This window comes from Pelodiscus sinensis, chromosome 2 (genome assembly GCF_049634645.1).
Source record: "Pelodiscus sinensis isolate JC-2024 chromosome 2, ASM4963464v1, whole genome shotgun sequence".
Taxonomy (NCBI): domain Eukaryota; kingdom Metazoa; phylum Chordata; order Testudines; family Trionychidae; genus Pelodiscus; species Pelodiscus sinensis.
The window spans coordinates 22,305,430-22,325,484 of record NC_134712.1 but is presented as its reverse complement, the minus strand read 5'-3'; the positions used below and the strand labels follow the sequence as shown (position 1 = coordinate 22,325,484).

Genomic DNA, 20,055 nt, shown 5'->3' with positions numbered 1-20,055 from the left:
ATTTAGACTTTATAGTAGATCAGCAAAATCAAAATATTGTTCATATTTGAGTGTACTTTGAAATACTTTCAGCCTATGAATGAACAAATTCATTTTTATGCTCTAAAAAACTAAAGATACACATTGGTGAAACAGTGGAATTTGAAAACAGATCTCTACCCATGTCCCTAAGGCTAACATCAGAATACATTTGTTCATAGTTGAACCTTTAATCTGGTCTTTGTACAGCCAGATACATCGTCAAGCAAATTGTACTCAGAATGTTATAAAAGTGGTGTCATGTAGGGCTAACCTTGAATGCTAAGGAACTTCTCAAAGGCATGTTGCAAAGAAATCTGGTATGTTAAAAAAAAATCTATCATTGAACCCTATTTGCTCAAATTCACACTTAACAGTTTACTCTTGCTTTAACTGTGCATGACTGCCAAATACCTAACACTTTTTGGCTACAAGAATGGGGAAAGTAGTGGATTCATAATTAATATTACCATTCAACAGTCCCTAATCAATAGACAATATTTAATTAAAAACCATTCTCAATTCTGCAAGGTGAAGAACTCCTTCTCGTCTCTCAGTCATTGATAATGGCACAAGTTGTCTGGATATGCTCTACTTTACCAGGGTTTGAGTTGCAGAATCTTGGCCTCGCTAGAGTATGGTGCTTGTTTAATCAACTTACATTTCAGATTATTATTAGATCGGGGGCGAATGCGTCCTAAAGATCCAGGCACCAATACGATATCTTCTACATTAGTCAGATAGTTACTCAAAAATTCAGTTCTTTCACAAGTGGTATCTTCCATTCCTGTACATGGGAAATAAAAAGACCCCTTTAATAGAGAATTACATATTGAAACAATAATATCTTGAAACAAGCTTATTTTCCTAAGATACTGGCATCAATCACTATCTTCAGAGCAACCATTCAAAAACAAATTTTTCTTCTTGCTATACTCATCCTATTCCTCTCTTCCTAGCAGGTAAGCTATCCTCAAGCTTAAAGACAACACTGTTATGAATTAGTCATCAAGAGCAGCCACTGGAATTATTCCACTAGCCAAGGAACCATCAGACACACAGACACCTTTGTTTGCAGCTTTCACTAACATTAAGTTCTTATAATGTTTTCTTAATGTCACTACTGATAATCACCAACATCAGATATTGCTTACGGACCAAATTATGGCTGGTGCTTACACCATTGTGACCAAAGAAATGCCGGCATCAGAGCAGCAATCCCAGTCTCTATCTCCAGGGAGCGTACACTAGTTATACATCAAGCTTTAACTGACACAAGAACTAGGAGTCACCAAATGAAAAGAACAGGCAGCCAATTTAAAACAAACCAGAAAAAAAGGTATTTCTTCACACAATTCACAGTCAACCTGTGGAACTCATTGCCACAGGATGTTGTGAAGGCCAAGACTATAACAGGATTCAAAAGAGAACTAGCTAAGTTAATGGATCATAGGTCCATCAATGGCTATGAGCCAGGATAGGAAGGGATGATGTCCCTAGCCTTTTTGCCAGAAGCTGGCAACAGCAATGGATCAGCTGAGGATTACCCATTCTGTTTATTCTCTCTGGGGCACCTGGCATTAGCCATTGTCAGAAGACAGGACATTGGACTAGATGGACTTTGGTATGGCCCAGAATAGCCATTATGTTCTTAATGAAGATCAACCCCTAGTTTCAGAGTTATTTTAAAAATATAATTTAAACAGAAGACAGTTTGGTGGTCTATTCTAAACCAACTTTAGACATGCTAAACAAAGAGTTACCATCTGAGTGTTGTTTTTTGGCCTATGAAAAATGTATTGGTGGTCTCAATCTAATTATTAGTGAGTAGAGCACAAAAGCCAGTAGAGACAGAGCGAGTACATTTGGAAAACTCTCTCTACAACCCCAGCAGCCATTTCTTCAACATCTGGGAGGACACAACTGGTAGAGAAACCAATAGGACTGTGCTCTATCTGTTAGGTGGACAGAAAGTGAACTTTACTGCCCAGGCCAGTTAAACTAGCATTTCATTCACACACACACACACACACCCCTTCTGAATAGCATAGTATCCCATAGCAAATATTGACTCATTTAGCATACTGTTACTGTAATTAGAGACCTTTAGTAACCCCACTGAAATGCTATGCTGAGGACAGTTCTGCTTAAAAACACACCCAAACTTGATCTCTGTTTTCCTTCTCTCTCATGCTTTTTTCACTTGAGTGTTTCGGTCTTTTCTTTACTTTACTGTGAATTCTTATTGTGAAGTTTTCCCCCCCAGTTACAAATGACAGAGACCTTGCAAGTAACAGATTTCCTTTTCTGGTTATTCTGCTCATTTTTGTCACTTATTTCCATCCTAATATCTCTTGGGGTCATTTCTCCTTCCTTCAGAACCCTTCAAAACGAGGCCCAGTCCCTCATAACTAATCCAACTTTGTTCCTCTATATCTGACCAGCTGTCCTAATCGCCATGGAAACTTACTGTCCCATACTGCAGCAAGGGAGGTTTAGGTTGGACATTAGGAAAAAGTTCCTAACTGTCAGGGTGGTCAAACACTGGAATAAATTGCCCAGGGAGGTTGTGGAATCTCCATCTCTGGAGATATTTAAGAGTAGGTTAGATAAATGTCTATCAGGGATGGTCTAGACAGTACTTGGTCCTGCCATGAGAGCAGGGGACTGGACTCGACCTCTCACGGTCCCTTCCAGTCCTAGTATTCTATGATTCTATGATAATTCTATTCCTACTTTCATTAAAAATGTGATGAAGTTTTACACCATTTTTCTCCTAGTTAACCTACTTTTAAAAAAGGGAGAAGGGGAATGAGTACATACTGTAGCTAGGATTACCAACCTCCTGTTTTCACCAGGAATCTCCTGGAATCAGGCTTGGTCTCCCAGAGGTTACAACAACTAATTTGGGAGATTTGCAACTGCTAAAAGTCCAGTGATGCAGTGGGATTAAGGCAGGCTCCTTGCTGTTCTAGTCCCACACTGCTCCAGGAAGAGGCCAGCACATTCCTGCTACTCCTCGGGAGGAGATCACTGCATGCTGCCCCTACCCCACGCATCAACTGCAGCTTCCATTGGCTGGGAATGGGGAACTATGGCCAATGGAAGCTGAGGGGGCAGTGTCTGCAGGGAGAGGCAGTGCACCTCCCCCAAGTGCTGCAGGGATATGCTAGTCACTTCTGGGAGCAGTGGGGTGTAGGGCAGGCAAATGGAGTACACCTCAACCTTCTGCCCCAGCCTCCTTCCACATCCAAACTCCCTCCTAGAGCCTGCACCCCCTTCCTTCACCAATCTCAGCCCAGAGTCCCTTCCTACACTCCAAAACCATCAACACCAGCCCAGAGCCCACACCCCATCCTGCAACCCAGTACCCTGTCCAGGCCCAGTGAAAGTGAGGGAGCAGGGTGGGGCTTTGGGGGAAAGGGTGTGGCAAGGGTGTTTGGGTTTCTGTGATTAGACAATTGGTAACCCTATCTGTAGCCTTTTACACTTGCTAGGCAACATGTGGGTTTGTATGTATATTACCCTCAAAAAATCAACAGACTGAATTCTAAATGAAGCTACAAATATTTAAACCTAAGTAGTTAAAATAAGGAGTTCCTTCACAAGGTAATTAGCAGGCAAATTAAATGTTGGGCTTGCATTGTCATTGTCCTGTGAATCAGCATTTGCACTTTTACAAAAAAGTTAAAATAGAACATTCTTTTAGGCTCTGATCCAGTAAAACGCTTATTAGGTGTATAACTTTAAACAAAGTGATGCTTTAGATATTGTTCAAGCATCGGTTTCTCTCCATATTTACATACTAATAGAGGACAAAGTAAGAGTTTTTACCATGGTCTCCAACAAAGATAACATTGACACATCGATGGAGTTTCAGTTGCTTCAGTCCATCCATTAATTGTCCTACAATCTTGTCAATCTCTCTTAGGGGATTTATCATCTATACAAAGTTTGCAAAAAGAAAGGAAATTAATCACCATTGTAATGCTCTCTCAATGTACTACTATTGGAGCTTCTGCTGCAAAATTCCAGTAGGTTAACATTCCAGATCAAAAGGCAGATCCTTGGCTGAGTAGTTATTACCCTGAGCTAAAGGTAATCTCTTCTAGGAGCTTGGTTTGATTTTCTTGAGGGAAAGATACAAAAGGTCTTCTATTGGCAATATTGTTGGATGACTGCAAGTGATCTTACTTCTACCCCTCCCACAGACCCCCTTAAATACATGGTAAGCACAAAGTCAAAGCTACCATATTAGAAAAATGCATATGATTTGGGGGTAAGGAAAAATGGGGAGAAGGGAGAACAGATTTAAATGCTGATCTTCACATGGCTTCTCAGTTTTTCCAAACAACAACAACATAAGTCAAAGAAACATAGCTTCAATCTCAGTGTTCATATGAAAATCCCAAGCCACTCTGAAAAGTGTTCCAAGAGGTATATGGTATGAGAATAGCTTCCCCTCAGTCTTCTGTTATAAGCAGTAGGAAGAAAAAAAGGCAGCTCTGTTGCCAAGGTTGCCACTGAAGAAGTGGGTTGTGCCCATGAAAGCTCATGATACCATCTACATGTCTTGTTAGTCTTTAAAAGTGCTACCAGATTGGTGTGGTGGTGTTTTTTTGTTTTTGTTTTTTTTAGTTTTTCCTGTTATACACTAATTCAGCTACTCCTCTGAAGGTTTCTAGTGACAGTTCGGCAAGCTTTTGAAAAAGAATGCCCAGACCGAAAAATACACATTTTTATTTTATTTTATAAAAAGGCAAAATGATGACAGCATGTCTGCAAGTTACAATTTTGAGCAGGAACAGAAGCAAAAGCACCTTTTATTAGACAATAAACACTTTAAATTTCTGTACATTTTAGATAAAGGACAATTTAAAAAGGGAGAAAGGGAGAGATAGCTAGACCAACATTTGTATTTATCACACTATACTGAATTTCTCTTATCTGCATATTTAAATGGATCGGTTAAAAAATAGTGAAAAACTCAATTTTCCTGTTGGAAAATAGTATTGTGTCAAACTCGAGTAAGAAAGGAAGATTTCAACAAATTTGCCACTGGAAAAAGTCTAAGCAATGCTTCCACCTTACAAATGTCAACCTGACCCAAATCTGAACCTTTTGCGAGCTCTTCTTCTGCCTCAACTGCCACCCACTTTGTAGAGTTGTAGATGCTAAAAATAATCAAGATGCAAGACAGAAAATTACAATGCATCTGAGGCACTGTGGGGACTCTGCCCCCAAGGAGAAATCCTGTGCATCACCTGAGATAGAATCTCACTTGGGAAGGAGTGGGGAGGGAGCAGAAAGAACACAGAACTACGATTCCCATGAGACACTGCAGTAACTCAGGCAGAGGGAAAAGCTTCTGAAATTCAGTGTTTGTATTCAGAAAAATATTTCAGTCAAAAATGATGAAACATTCTAAACCAACATTCACTATTTTGACTTTTTGTCCCAAATTTGGACAAAAGCCAATGGTTAAAGTATCAGGTTTTCTCCAAGGAATGAAAACCCATTTTTCAGTCAGCTATAATTGTACCTCATGAACCACAGAAGGAAATGTAATTCTTTTCATTCAGCCACTAAATTGTAACTACAGTTAGGAAAGCTGGGAACAGCAAATCATCCAGGATTCCACATTAATGTTTTCTTCTGGAAGAGGTTTCTCCTGTTATGGAGCAATAGTATTTCCATATGTGATAAGAAACCACAAATCCCAGTACTTTTCTAAGATCGTATATTCACCAAATTGTAGCAGGAGACTTGCAAAGATGTGTTTGATACCATGAAAACCAGTAGGGGAAATTCTGTTATTGAAAAACAAAACAAAAAAACCTCACAACACCACACCACAAAACATCCCACACCATTTCAGACAACCTCAGGAAACCTCAATTTAATTCCTTCACCTGCGTTCTCACCAGGTTCTCATTTAAAAGTCCTTTATTCATTTCTGAAACTCTGACTAAGGTCTGTTCTGAATGCCATGAATACATTTATTTGACAATATTCTGTATGGATATGGGGCTGCCCTGAGAACATATTCTTGCCCAGATGTAACCTTCAAGGAGTTATCAGTGAAAGAATAGGAGTCTTATGTGTCCGGTTTGCTCATATCATATGCTGAGCTCCAATACCTCAAATCTTTGTAAAGCTATGTGGAAGGTTATATTTTCCAAGAGCAATGTGCATATCTGAGATGCCACCAAATAACCACCCCAGAACAGTTGAAATTATTGTAAGAGGATCAGATATGAAACTGAGAAGTGCAGACTCATGTTGCTAAGTAGGTTTAGCAAGAGTTCCATGAAGAACTATTGTAGCCTGATGCTATATGGCATTTTTCTTTAATTCCCCTAGGCATTAGTCTTATGATGCATCCTATGATGGGGAATGGTCACAGAAGACCCCTGTGGCATAATCAGCACACCAGGGGACAGTCCCACGTGGTCTTCTATGTTCGCACCCTGTCACACTGTTCCCAATGAGCTTAAACCACTTCTGGCTCTAACGAGTTAATTTTCACTGGATATGGTTAACGAACTTCAGCTTCTTCTAGCACAGATTTTGAAGGTTTTGTGAGAAATCCACAACTGGTTTTGTATGGAGATTTATAAGAATAAAAAAAGCTTTTGGATGAAAGGTTCATTCAAAGAAGAAAAGGAGAGGGGAGGGGGGAAAGTACAAGTGCTCCCACTATTAGGCCAGCTAGAACATATTTTATGTCAAAAAGAGTAGGACCTTGAATTGGCATACTATTCTGAAAGGGGAACTCCTGTGCAGTCTGTTCAAGGGGACATCAGTCACATAAGCAGATAATCAGCCTTCCTTTTGTGCAGACTATCAACACTCAAGATAAAGTGAAATTGCAGTTTCTTACACTTGGTGAACTATTCCCCTCTCAATTCTAGGATGAAGTTCAGAATGCCTGATTATTTTCAAAAATATGTTTGTTTTAAAGTCAGGAATTGAAAGCGACTGTGAAGAATTCCTATTGCTCCTTCCTGAAAACACAGCAAGTGTCAAGATTTCTGCTTGAATCCTACAGGAGATATTTTTAGGACACTTATTTTTAGGCCCCATGAACTGAGTTACCATTAGTTTAACATCCCTGAATGGAAGGGATGCTGAAGTGAGCCACAGTTCCTCCCAAGTGGTCAATTAGCAGCTGGTGGTAAGACTGTGTAAGCAGTAACTTTGACCTTTTTAAAGACAGCAACTTAAGTACAGATTGAATCTCTTTGATCTGGCATCCTCAGGGCCTGAGTGGTCCCAAAGGAGGGAGTTTGCTGGACATGGGGAGGTCAGGCCTTGGGCTCTTTCGAGGCTCCCCTCCTGGCCACCAGCCCAGTAAGTGTGCTGCCCTCAGCCACTGTCGGGGCATCACTCCCAGCTGTTGCCCCACTCCAGCCTGTGGGGCTCCTTGCCTTCCGCCAGCAGCAGCTTTGCTCCTCCGGCCACAGCGTCTTCCTGCCCCTGGCCAGCGACAGCTCTGTGCTCCCAGCCAGCAGAGGCTTCCCTCTCCCCAGCCGGTGGTGGCTCCAAGTCCCCAGCTAGAGGGACTTCTCTGCCCCAGGCCGGCAACAGACTCATGCCTCTCACCAGCAGGGGCTCTGCACCCCTTCCAGCAGAGCTCCACTTTCAGTTGGCAGGGCTTCCCACCCAGGCATGTTCTGGCTGCTGGCTGGGTTTCCTGCCCCCAGGCCACTGTCTCTCCACGGTGCTTGCCAGCTGATCTCCCAGCCCTCTGTGGATGGGGCTCTTTGGTCCTTCCAGACCACAAATGTTGCCAGACCAGGGAGTCCCAGACCACAGAGGTTCAACCTGTACCATCATAAAGCACTAGTGGATGACACTGAATCATGGATTCAAAATTCATGGTTTGCATGCCCTTTTCCTCCCACTCCCCTCAAAAAAGTCTCAAGATTTTCAGCCAATGAGATATTTTTCTCTGTGCCATGTGATTTTTGAGCCTTCGGGTTACACTCAGGACACTCGGGTCACATTTTCAAGTTTTCTCCAGAGCCATGAAGTTTTTTTTGTTTTTTTAAACTCAGCTCTTTTGCTTCCCCCCTCCCTCCACATAATCACTTAATACTAGTAAATGGGGCTTAAAGAAAGGACACCCAATATCGTGAGACACATGATAAAATCTTAAGGGTTGGTGATGCTAATAAAATCTTCCCAGAGATTTGTTTCATGCTCCCTTTGTTTGATGGATTTTTAAAAAGTCCTAAAGAGATTTTTTTCTCCCCTAGGGTGAACAGAGTCTGAAATAAGACCACCACATTTCCCAAAAGACTCAATATACCCTGGCTCCTTTGCCAGCCAAGACCTTTCAGTACAGTTACAGGAATTCTGTTTCAGAATTCCCAAACTGAAGTATGGAAGGGAGTCCAAGTTGCAAAAATTAAGCTACATAAGAGCCTCAAATTGACACTTCTGTTGCAAAGTTTTGGAACACATAGACAAAACTTACTTTGTTCCGACGGGATTCCGTAGAATACTGATCCACTCTATGAACTTTTCTTCTTTTCTTTGAAGGTGCAACTCGTCTTTTCTGTCTCCTCTTAGGAGTAAGCTTTCTCTTAGGTCTCTTAGGCGGAGTAAGAGGTGAGCCATAACTACTCTCCTGTACTGACGGAGAGAGATGTCTGGACTCAGAGAAATCCTGACTCAGCTAGCATCAGATACTACAGTGACCTGTGATCGCATTGAGGAGCATGAAGATCAGCACTTCTTCAATAATATTGAAGTTGGTAAAGGGACAATTTAGAGGTCTCTCTCTACAGAGGAACTTACTAAATTGTACTTGAAAGTGGGAGAGCAGTTACTCAAGCAACTAACAGGAGAGCAAATGAAATTGGTATTTCAGAAGGTGGATCGGGCCAATTTTTATGAATAGGTACATAGCGTTGTATTTTTCTTCAAGTGTCATTCCATTCACCAAACATACAGATAAATGCACAAAACATGTACAAGTATTAGATTCACATTTCTGATTTTTTTTTCAAATTCTTGGGGGGGGGAGGGGTCTTAATGAAACATGGAATATTTGACTTGCTCGTTACCAGTTCAGCTGGAATCAACGGGGTAGCTGCCAGCCAGCGCACAGTGACAATCTTGGAGAAGATTGCAGGGTTGAACCAATATGGAGACTGCACTTTTTAAATAATTTGTCAAGGGGAGTAAGAGAAAATTGCATTGCTGTTGACAGTCCTGTTCTAGTTGTTTAGATCAATTGAAGACATTGGTCTTCATGGCTGTCATGCCTTTTGTGAGCAAAACATTATCTATTATAATAAATCATTCTAAGTGGTTTATTCTTTGTGTGTGTATGCTACAAAAGAAGAGACTGGAATAACCGATTGTTCCTTTTTCCAACAAGCCCCACACTTTAAAGATACACAGGGATGCAGAGCATAGCTCTCAGTTTTGGCATGTTCTACACTTGCGAGAAGCTAAGCACTAACACCTTCCATCAATTTTCATGGGAGTTGTGGGTTCTCAGCACCACTTAGGACCATGTGTGAACACCTACAGGGAAATAATACAGCTAAGTTATCAGGTAAGGGGAAATGGAACGTGCTAAATGGGCTTGAGGAAAGTCAGTGATTTATGATATTTTGCTTCTATCTACTTATCCAGTTTCTCTGTTGTTCAGTCAGAGAGCTATATGAATGGAGGGGAAAGAAAAAAAACAAAAAAGTGTTACCATCTGCCATGCTGTTTCATTGCTTCCAAGGCAAGCAGCTGGAAAGGAGATTCTAGTCCACTCTCATTCGTCTCTCTCCAGAAAGGCATTTTAATAAAGCAGCACCAGAGTTTTCTTTTTAAAATGTTTCAAGCTTTGTGCAGTCCTGATGAGAGGAGCAGCAGGGAAAGGAAGGATTCTCATTTTACACTGTCCCTGAATAAACTCAGCCAGAGCTTGACAGTGCCAGAAAGACACTGGTCAGTGCAAGGAACCTAGGTATTTTGAACACTTAGAAGAGCCGTCTCAAGACAGCATGTTAGAGGAGCAGCAGGAACAGAGTTTAGGCATGACAGATTGATTTATTTAGAGCACTTACAGTAGTATGTATTTCAAAAGTATATAAAATATAGATTTTTTTTTTCTTTCAAAGTTAAGTAGGAAGAAAAGCTACGTTCTTGTTAACCAGCCAAACCTTAGCCTCATTGAAAAGAATCAGAATAGGATTATTTCTTTTTTGGGGGTAAGGAGCCCTTGGGGAAGGGGATGATCAAATCAATCCCCCCTTTCTAGGCCTAACAAAGGGTGAGAACTAGCCAGCCAAAGCTCTGCCTCTCGAGCCAGAAGGACAACCTATCAATGTCACTGCAAAAGCACAGAAGAGAGAAGGAAGAACAGAATTGCAGAAATAATCAAGGGCAGGTACAAATTTTAAATTTCTCATCAATACACTCTGAAAATAAAGTGAAGCTTTATTTCCTAATTCAAAGGATCAGTTTCTGAAGATGTCATTAAAAAAAATTATATTTCTAGAGTAATGAACTTCACTTTCACTGAAACACCTACTAAAGCATGCTGCACGATATTATAGTCAACATATTGGGAAAAAATCCTGATTCCACTGGCTTCACCAGAACCATAATTTCACCCATAAATTTTGAGCTCTTCTACTTCTTTTTACTCCTAAACTTTAACGTACTGTGAATTCAATTTATAGGCTGTCGAGCACTTCCTGAAAGGTTTAAGTGTCAAATGAAGTCACTGGAAGTTGAAAATGATCAGCACCAGGTAGGATCAAGCCTTAAAAAAAACTCCATTATTTCATAGCTATTTTGTTAGTAAGTTACAGTAAACATCCACTCTGCATTGCAAAATGTACACTATATTTTCCCCCCCTCTCCCCTTCCAGAGAAGTCAGCTGAACAGCTGCTCCTCAACTTAGTATGGGGCAAGAAGAGTTCAATAAGGAGATTTTAAACTTAAAACCCACACATCTTAAATACACAATTTTCAAGAGCTTGTTTCCAAGATCTGGTGTGTTGCTGAATTGCTGCAAAGGAAAAACTGGCCAGAACCATTCCAAGTATCTAAGTGCTGCCAGTTCTGTACAAAGAAGAACGATTTCATGCAGAGGTCAAGATCCCATTACTAAGGAAGCAGCTTAGAGGGGTCCCACTAAGGGCTTCCTTCTCAGCTGATTTACAAGAAGTTCATAGCTCTCAGAACTTGCTTTTTAAAAAAAACCCATCAAGATAAACACAATACTTCCTAGCTCCTCTCTCCTGAAATCATTCCCCTCACAAATTTTAAACAGCTGTGTGTTTTTAAATCCACATTTACAAAATCATGTCTTATAAATGTAAATCTGGGGACTGTAATACATTCATTTATTAAACAGCCTGCTCTCAATTCAGTGAAAGTCAGTTTCCCTACTCTTGTGTTCAAAACAAATGGTGTGAAGCTATTTAACTTTAAAAAGTTATAAACTATTAAAAGAACATATTCAGTTTCATCTTTAAATTTCACTTTACCTTACTGAAAAAAAAACACAATGAGAAAATGTATGTTCTACAGGAACATGTATGTTCTACACTCTAAAGATAAATGTACTGTTTTCTTTTAGATTTACACACAAGATTTGTCAGTCCTAGAATTGAATGTAATTACATCATTTGCTATAGTTAGAGGTGCTATAAAGTATCAATAGCAGGTCACAGGTATAAGAACCAAGCTTGAATTATTTCAGAAACTAAGACTTCATCCTAATATTTCAAGTAGAACAGCTTCTTCTATTGCCATTAATGCCAACAATGAGAAGACACCAGTAGACAGTCAAACAGAATTCTTCCCTTTTAGCAAATATTTTGGCTTATAGATTTTAGACAGCAAGTTATTTGGACCAGAGAGTTTTTATTCTGCTTGGCACATCACTGATTACATTGCTGATGCAGAGTAATTTATTAATAGTGTCTCATAGTTAGTTGCATATATTTTGCTTATGAGTTTGTATCCAAACTATTGCAACAGAGATATTGCCTTCCTCTAAAGGCATGTTTGAAATTAGTGAAGGGAACACCAAGAAAACTTTTTTCTGGAATTAAGACATGTTTATGGAAAATTACTTAATGAATAAAGAAGAAAAGGTTGACATGTTGAAATGGAACCCTGGACATTCAAAAGTTTTCTAAAGAATACAGGATTATGGATATTCTTGAGAAATGCAGTAATTTGGTATTTAACCGGTGCAAGTTATATGAGACTGAACACCTGTCATACTCCTGAGCCCACACCAGTGGACAAAATCTAGGGGTACTTTAAGTATTTCTGGGGAACAATGAGTTTTAAAGCTGAGCGATGAGTTTTAAAGCTCCTTTACTCATGCCATTAAGACTTCTGTGTCCCTTCCTCAGGGAACAGCACTAGCAGGGCTAACCAAACTGCTTGTTCATAGACCAAATATCAAGATGTATAGTTTTCCAAACTTTAGAATAGAGTATTATCCAGTCTTCTTCAGATTGTCAACTTTGGAAAAAAAATATCCTCCTTCCCTGTCCTGTAAGAAAACATACCAGAGAAACAAAGATCCTTTTCTGCCTCTCTCAAACATGGTATTTTTAAAGAAAGGTAAATGGATTAAGGAGCGTTAAGTTGTGCTGTTATATCAGCTATTTTCACATCTGAAACCTTTGCCAGACAAATACCTATATCCATAATGTGAACTTAATACTTTTCACTATTCATACTACACAGGTATTTGCTTCTAAAACAGATGGCCAGTTCTTAGAAGTTCAATGAGCCTTGGTCACAAGTTCTTGTTTGTTTTAACCAATTGCCTTCCCTTTCTGACAGACAGAACGAACACTAAGAGATAAGAAAGCCATTTCTGCACATAAGCAAATATTCCATAGATGGCATGGCTGATCCTTGAGATGTACAAAAATTTTATACAGGAAAAAATATACTAACCTCGGAGCCGAAAGGGCCATATCTGTGACCAGCAGCATCTGGTTGTTCAGAGTAGAAAGCATAAACATAAGGCCTGAAAGAAAGATTTTGTTCAGAATAGTCTGCTTTCAGTCACAACAGAAGAAGAAATTGCAAGGTCATGTTAATGTCAGCCTTTCAAGTATTGTTTGCTTTATAGGGAAAAAATGGCTCAATTAGAGGTTTCCCAAAGTAAGATGAATGAAGTTCTGGAGCAACTAGTCACTTTGAATCTAGATATCAGAACGCATGCAGGTGAGAAACAGGGCACAATTTAAGAAAGCTCTCTCTCCCTGAGCCTGTCTACTTATGCAGCTTTTAGTAATGCTGCTGTTTTGTTACAGCCATGCTGCTAAAAGGTGTGCAGTGTAGTCCCTATTTGTCAGCTCTCCCGCTGACAAAAGACTTCCACCCCAACAAGCAGCATTAGCTTTGTCAGCAGAAGAATGATCTTACTGACAAAGCTCTGTTCACATCCACATTTGTCACTTGCAAAACTTTTGCCTTTCAGTTTTGTCCTTCAGTTGCCAGTATAGATGTAGCTTTAGTTCAGTAAGAAAGAGAGATCACAATACTGATTCACATGGGCTATGAAGCCTTCAGCATGTGAGAACTTGTGTAATAAAAGAACACAATTAAGATGTTTGACATTTTCCCAAGCCTCAGGGTGCAGCTTCTGCATTTACCACTGCCTAGAAGTTTATTAAGTCACATTAGACTAAGTAGCATAAGCCAGCCAACATTAATCCATGGAATTAAATGTTCCCTAATAATCAAAGGACATTCACATCAGAGATTCGGTGAAGAGGATTGAAACATTGCTGGTTAAAAGCTAAGAGCTACAAAGCATAGTAATACTGAATGCTGGCAAGAATAATTTTTAACAAGAATAAATATTTTAATCTATTTCTACAGCGCCAGCTACTTTTAAAGAGAAGGTAAGTTGGAAGTTTACAACATTAATTAATGCCACGTTAATTACCTTTCTTCATCTGGTAGAGTTAGCCACTGCAGTATTGTTAATATTCTGCGTTCATGGGGAATGACGCTAGATCACAAAAGAGAAATTGGTTCAGTTATTGGTGTGTCCAGAAAAGATACTTATTAGGCGTACCATAAGCTCCATCCAATACTATGATCAGGACCTATCAGGGAAAAGTCCCCCTACCTCCCTGCCCCACAGCAAGGCAGTGCCCTAGAAGTTTGAAGGCTTATCTCTGGACTAAGCCTCTGGGCCGTATTGTTCCTGATAGAGGGGACTTATCTCGGGACTAGGCCGAGGGACGGTACTGTCTATTAGAAGGGAAATACCTCGGGATAAAGACTAAGTCGTACTGTCTCTAGTAGAGAGGACTTCTCTCTGGACTAGGCCTCAGGGCCGTATTGCCTCTAACCGAGGGGAGCTTTCTCCCCCCCCACCCTTGGGTACGAGGCCATGGAGTTGCATAGTCGTTAAACTCGCATATGGATGCAGACCGCCCCGCTGGGTTAGCACCGAGTGTGGGGAATGGGTACGGCCTTGGGAGAAGGCCAAGCCATGCCCTTAACTGATCTAAACTCAAGGGGTAGCCCGGGATAAGGCAGCCCCCTCCTTACCACTCCCCTCAACAACTGGTTACCCAGTAAACATCTGCGTCTGTGGATCTGTGACAGCTATGGAAAAGTCTCCGATAGACGTTACCCCCACCGTGCACCTTTCCTAATCAGCATGAGTTCTAACTTGCTGGCTTAAGAGCAACAGGACTTCACTTATATTCCTTATCTGCTAGGAAAATGCACTACAGCTTGAACCTCCCTAGTCTGGCACCTTCAGGGCCTGACTGTTCCAGAACCAAGGAATTTGCCAGAACACAGGAGGTCAATGCCTGCCCCTCCACTCCTAATCACTGGACCCCAGGGTGCACTAGGCCCCTCCCCTTCCTAGGGGCACCAGGCTCTGCTCCCCAGTGATACCAGGGCTTCTCCTCCGCCAGTCACCCAGGGCTCTACTGCTGTCCCCAAGGTGTCAGGGCTCTGAGGGTATGTCTACACTACCCCGCTAGTGCGAACTAGCGGGGTAATGTATGCATACCGAACGTGCAAATGAAGCCCGGGATTTGAATTTCCTGGGCTTTATTTGCATAAGCCGGCCGGCGCCATTTTTAAATGCCGGCTTGTTGAACCCCGTGCCGCGCGGCTACATGCGGCACGGGCTAGATAGTTCGGACTAGCAAGCCATTCTGAACTATCTGTACACCTCGTTCCAGATAGTTGCTAGTCCGAATGGCTTGCTAGTCCGAACTATCTAGCCCGTGCCGCGTGTAGCCGCGCGGCACGGGGTTCGAACAAGCCGGCATTTAAAAATGGCGCCGGCCGGCTTAAGCAAATAAAGCCCGGGAAATTCAAATCCCGGGCTTCATTTGCACATTCGGTATGCATACATTACCCCGCTAGTTCGCACTAGCGGGGTAGTGTAGACATACCCTCATTCTCACTGCTTGGCTCTTCTTCGGTCCCTACCACCAGGGGGGCCAACAGCTTCCACAGGTGCCTGTGCTAGGCATGGAGGGCAGCCCTGTGCCCCCAGAAGGGGAGGGGCTCAGGGCAGCCAGCCCTCAGCAGCACTCCCCCCATTTCTCCCCCAAGTCCTCAGAACCACAGGGTGCCCTGACAACAATTTAACAGGCCCAAGGCTCTGGCCACAGCCTCAGAAGCAGCAGAGGCAGCTGATAGCCACAGGCCCCTTTAAATTGCTGGGTCCTCTTCTCCTGCCCCTCCCTCATCAATGGGCTTGCCGGCAACACTCTTGAGCTCATTTCAATCCCTCTTGTGTCTGTCAGTCCAAGGTGACAGCTGTCCATCCTTCCCCAAATGTCAACTCTATCTGCTGCCTATTGCTCTCAGACCTCTGGCCTCTGCTCAGCTTCTCTGACGGGAAAAACCTGCTCCTGCTGCTTCTTGATTGTTGATTACTAGGTGTCAATGTGCTATCCACAGGGGTTTCCATGGTCTTCCCAGATTTTTCCATTAACATCAGTTGGCCTCTGCCAATCCTTCAATGAACCCTTAAGTCCACCCCAGACTGCTAAGCATCACACACATAGCCCCAAGAGAAGATTTAACCTATTAGCCCACAGTGAGTAACTGTGCAAAGTATAGTAGGACTAGTGTTAATGTCCCACACTTGATAAGTCACCTTCTTCTGTGTTCGATATTGATACACACACAAACCTGCCTCTGTAATTTCCACTCTAATGCATCTGATAATGTTGGTTTAACCCACAAAAGCTTATGCCCTAATAAATCTATTTGTCTCCTAGGTGCCAGAGGACTCCTCATTGGTTTCATAGATACATATTAACATGGCTACCCCTCAGACTTTCCCCCTTGATCTAGCTATGGGAAAGTGGAGTCCCTGAAGCAATGGAAAAAAACCACACAATAGGTGTGGCATACATAACTATAGACTCTTGGCTGGGCCACTGGAGCTCCTGTGGTCTAGACATGGCCTGAGACTAAGCTGCCAGGTCAACATTCAGCTAAATGGATTTACAACATAATCACACTTATTTTCAACCCAGGAGCCCTCCACAAAGAGGTCTTCAAACTATAGACCAAGGCAAATGTCACACTGTAATAAATTTAACCAAGTTACAAAGAAACCTCAGTGGGGAAGCAGGGGAGGGTGGAAGGGGGTAAAAATAAAAAGCTCTCTGACTGGAAAGCTATTGAATGCTTAGAGCCAGGAAAACTAATGAACATTTACTTACACCAAATTAAGTCTGAATTATTTGCTACAGGTCTCCAGAAGTAAAGGTCACTTACACAGACCAGAAGAATGTCCCAGCTTTCACCCCTTGCTTGGTAGCAGTAATCCATATCTAATGAGGAAAATATAAAAGGATTATCATAGTGCTCAAGTCCTGCTTTTAGAAAGGAAAATCAAAGCAAACTTTTTCAAAACATGTTTTTCTGTCAAACATGAAAGTACAGCATAGCCTTTAGAATTCCTTCTCTAATTTGAGGCTTTATAATAGGGATATAAGCAACTAATTGACTATCCAATAAGCATATGCTTATTGGATAGTCGACTACTGACTCAACTAGTTGCTTCCTCCCAAATTGCTGCCCCTCTCAGCCTGCGGCTCTTAATACATTTAAAAGGCAGACCTGCAGTGGGGTTAGGTCCCGGTTCTGGGAGCTAACCCTGCTGTAGCTCTGCAGTTTCCCTACCTTATCAACTAATCGACTAGTCAATGGAAATTCCATTGACTAGTCGATTAGCTGATTAAACACCATTTAACATCCCTACTTTGTAAGACATGCCGTTCTGTACAGATTTGGGGAAGTGAATTATTGTTTAGTCAGCCATGCGGAGATATGCAATGAATGGTCCCAAGATATGAGAGAGAGGGTATAAGTAACATTTTATTGGAGCAATTTCTGTTGGTGAGAAAAAAAGCTTTTTAGGTTATAGATCTCTTCTTCAGCTCTGGGAATTATGAAGAGCTCTGCTTAAACTCAAAAGCTTTTCTCACCAACAGAAGTTGATCCAATAATTGATACTACCTCACTCAACTTGTGAAGCCACATGGAGGGCCACTATGTTTTCCTTCCATTTTGCCTTACATCAGCACTATTACCCTTTAGTAGGAAATAATGTAGCTGTGAGGCCTACAGGAGGCATTTCTAACCATCTTGGCCTCTTTCTGATCAAAACTGGGAATACCAATTTAGCAAACAACTGTCAAAAATGTGTTGCTAAAATTAGAAGAAAAGCTTAGAAGATCCTCATCAAAAAAAAGAAAAGAAAAAATACATATTTTGGCTGAACAAGAAGTAATTTCCTATGGCTACATTCTAGAAAACAACTTCCTTAACGCCAAACCTACTGTGTTAGTATATGTTCATCATACATTACCCAAGCAGACACTTACAGGTGGTTGCCTCAGTATGAATTATTCCACAGCCATATCCTGAATTTTCTGCATACCTCGTACATTATTCTTCTTCATGTTAATAGCACGTAATTTAATTAAGATTTTATATACGAGGCTACAATTAATCATTTAATCTATCTACAATTGGCTTTTAGGCTAAATTAAAGCAGACAACAAAAACAAGGCTGACATCCTATCCCTCACTCCATAATAGTCAGAGATGACAACAAAGCATAAAGTTTATATTTGAACATGCTCTCTGACTGGGTTCATGTCATAACCTTAAAGTTATATAGACCTCAAAGTTTCTGTACTGTACCTAAACTGTAATATGTTACACTATCCTCTCTGGCTAGCATGTTTGTTCAGGTCAGTTATCCCAAAGTTTGCTGTATTTGGTTTTGCAGGGTCAGCACCATTTGTGAGTTTAAGTCATTTATTTACTATACGTAAATGCATCAGCTACAACTTCTAGTGGAAGCTCTACAAGGTACATGCATGTTACATAATATAATATCACATCACACCACACCACACCAATCCTATTTTACAAGCTAGAATAGGTCTACGTTATCAAAGTACTGTACATTATCAAAGGGGAGAGAAACATTTCAAACATTAACTCGTGTCTCCTAACAGTATGTCACAAGAATTAGAGTATGTTTCATTTCTCCAGTGCAGAAAAGTCTGTTGAATTAAGCATCCAAAGTTTCAGCTCTAGTGCAAAAGCCATGCAGCTGAGAAGACAGATGTAAGTTGAAACTCTCCCATCTGGGACTCTCTGGATCACAGATTTTGCTAGACCAGAGAGCCCTGGCCCCAGGAGTTGTGACTGGGAGTGGAGCTAGTCTGGTCCATGGCAGCCTGCAAGGCCACTGACCTGGGGTAGATAGCCCTAGGAGCAGCTGCTGTGCACATGTGGGAAAGTGCAGGGAACCTGGGAGCAGCTGCTGCCAGGCATGGAGGGGCAGGGAACCCCCAGGAGCAACTGCTGCAGTGTGCACAGGGCCAGGGTGGGGAACCCCCAGGAGCAGCAGCCACCACCACACACACTGGGCCAGAGAAACCCCGGGAGCACCTGCCACCACTAAGGGCTGGGGGCAGGGAGTAGAGCCCCAAAGGGCAGCAGAGCTGGGCAGGTGAGCCAGAGAAGATCAGGCATCTGGGTTCTCCTGGGGCAGAAGCCAGGAGAGGAGCCCTGGGACATCCTGGACACTTGACCTCCCCTGGTCCAGCAAATTCCCTTGTTCAGTACCACGCTGATCCCAAGGGTGCCAGAGCAGGGAGGTTCAACCTGCACTATTTTGCATGTTTACAATGGCTTATATATTAATGGCTTTAAACACCCATGAATTATAGTATTACTCTATTCTTTTTATTAGTAGATAGACTCACAAAGAGGCTAAGAGACTTGTTCAACATTACACAGTATAGCAAAGGCAGTGCACAGAAACAGAACATCGAGTTCTCAGATCTCCCTGTCTCCTGGTTTAACCACTAGACAAGACTGGCCTGTGTGTATGTACATTACTATAAGGAGAATCAGTTGGCAACGTTGCTGGATTAGATTGTGAAAGCCAACAAAATGCAACTTCTTTCTACCTTTAATCTTTTGTGGAAAAGTAAGTTCCAAATCCCTTCATAAAGCTTGCCCAGTATTTGTTACATTATCAAAGAATGAGCAAACGCACATCCTAGGCCAAGGCCAACACAGAGTAAATGCACTGCATTCTGGCTCTTGTGGGAGCACTGTACAAACATTTCTTCTGCAAGCTGGCCAAGGAGGGAAATTCTGGTCAAAGCAGAGGTACTGTATATACCATCTGTGGTTGAAGAGAGGTAATGTGCGGATAGAAAATCCCTTTCTTGTTAAGAAATTGATGGGTGTGGAGGAGATTGCAGTAACTTCCAGGGTTTCTGAGGTAAATAAATATGTTCAAATTTGGTACAAGTACAGAAAAATTAAAACCAGAGTGGATTCAGAAGTAATAGTTCTTAAAAAAGGTATAGCATATAGTTATCTCTTCCCTACCAGGCACCTGTTAATCTGACTGAGATAATTATGTGACAGAGTAGTTTAGCACAATTGCCCTCCAGTATCCTCAGACTTTTTGGTGTCAGAAAGCTATTAATTCCTAATTGACTGAGACAGCTCAG

General features: G+C 41.6%; 1 protein-coding gene and 1 long non-coding RNA gene across 4 annotated transcripts in view; one reads left to right on the top strand and one right to left on the bottom strand.

Annotated features, from left to right (window-relative positions):
* Positions 1–20,055, bottom strand: part of ENPP2 (ectonucleotide pyrophosphatase/phosphodiesterase 2) — a 96,672-nt gene that overhangs the window by 25,215 nt on the left and 51,402 nt on the right. For 2 of the 3 annotated variants that reach the window (XM_006130772.4, XM_006130770.4), the window contains exons 9-14: positions 16,784–16,839; positions 13,962–14,027; positions 12,962–13,034; positions 8,501–8,653; positions 3,853–3,961; positions 680–805 (exon numbers count right to left, since the gene is read on the bottom strand). In XM_006130772.4, coding sequence (XP_006130834.1) covers positions 680–805; positions 3,853–3,961; positions 8,501–8,653; positions 12,962–13,034; positions 13,962–14,027; positions 16,784–16,839 — 583 coding nt within the window. The remainder of the gene's footprint in view (positions 1–679; positions 806–3,852; positions 3,962–8,500; positions 8,654–12,961; positions 13,035–13,961; positions 14,028–16,783; positions 16,840–20,055) is intronic. The other variant, XM_006130773.4, reaches the window with a different exon arrangement.
* Positions 9,905–20,055, top strand: part of LOC142826954 (uncharacterized) — a 32,332-nt gene continuing 22,181 nt past the window's right edge. The window contains exons 1-2 of the long non-coding RNA XR_012901245.1: positions 9,905–10,417; positions 10,713–10,783. This is a non-coding gene — a long non-coding RNA (uncharacterized LOC142826954). The remainder of the gene's footprint in view (positions 10,418–10,712; positions 10,784–20,055) is intronic.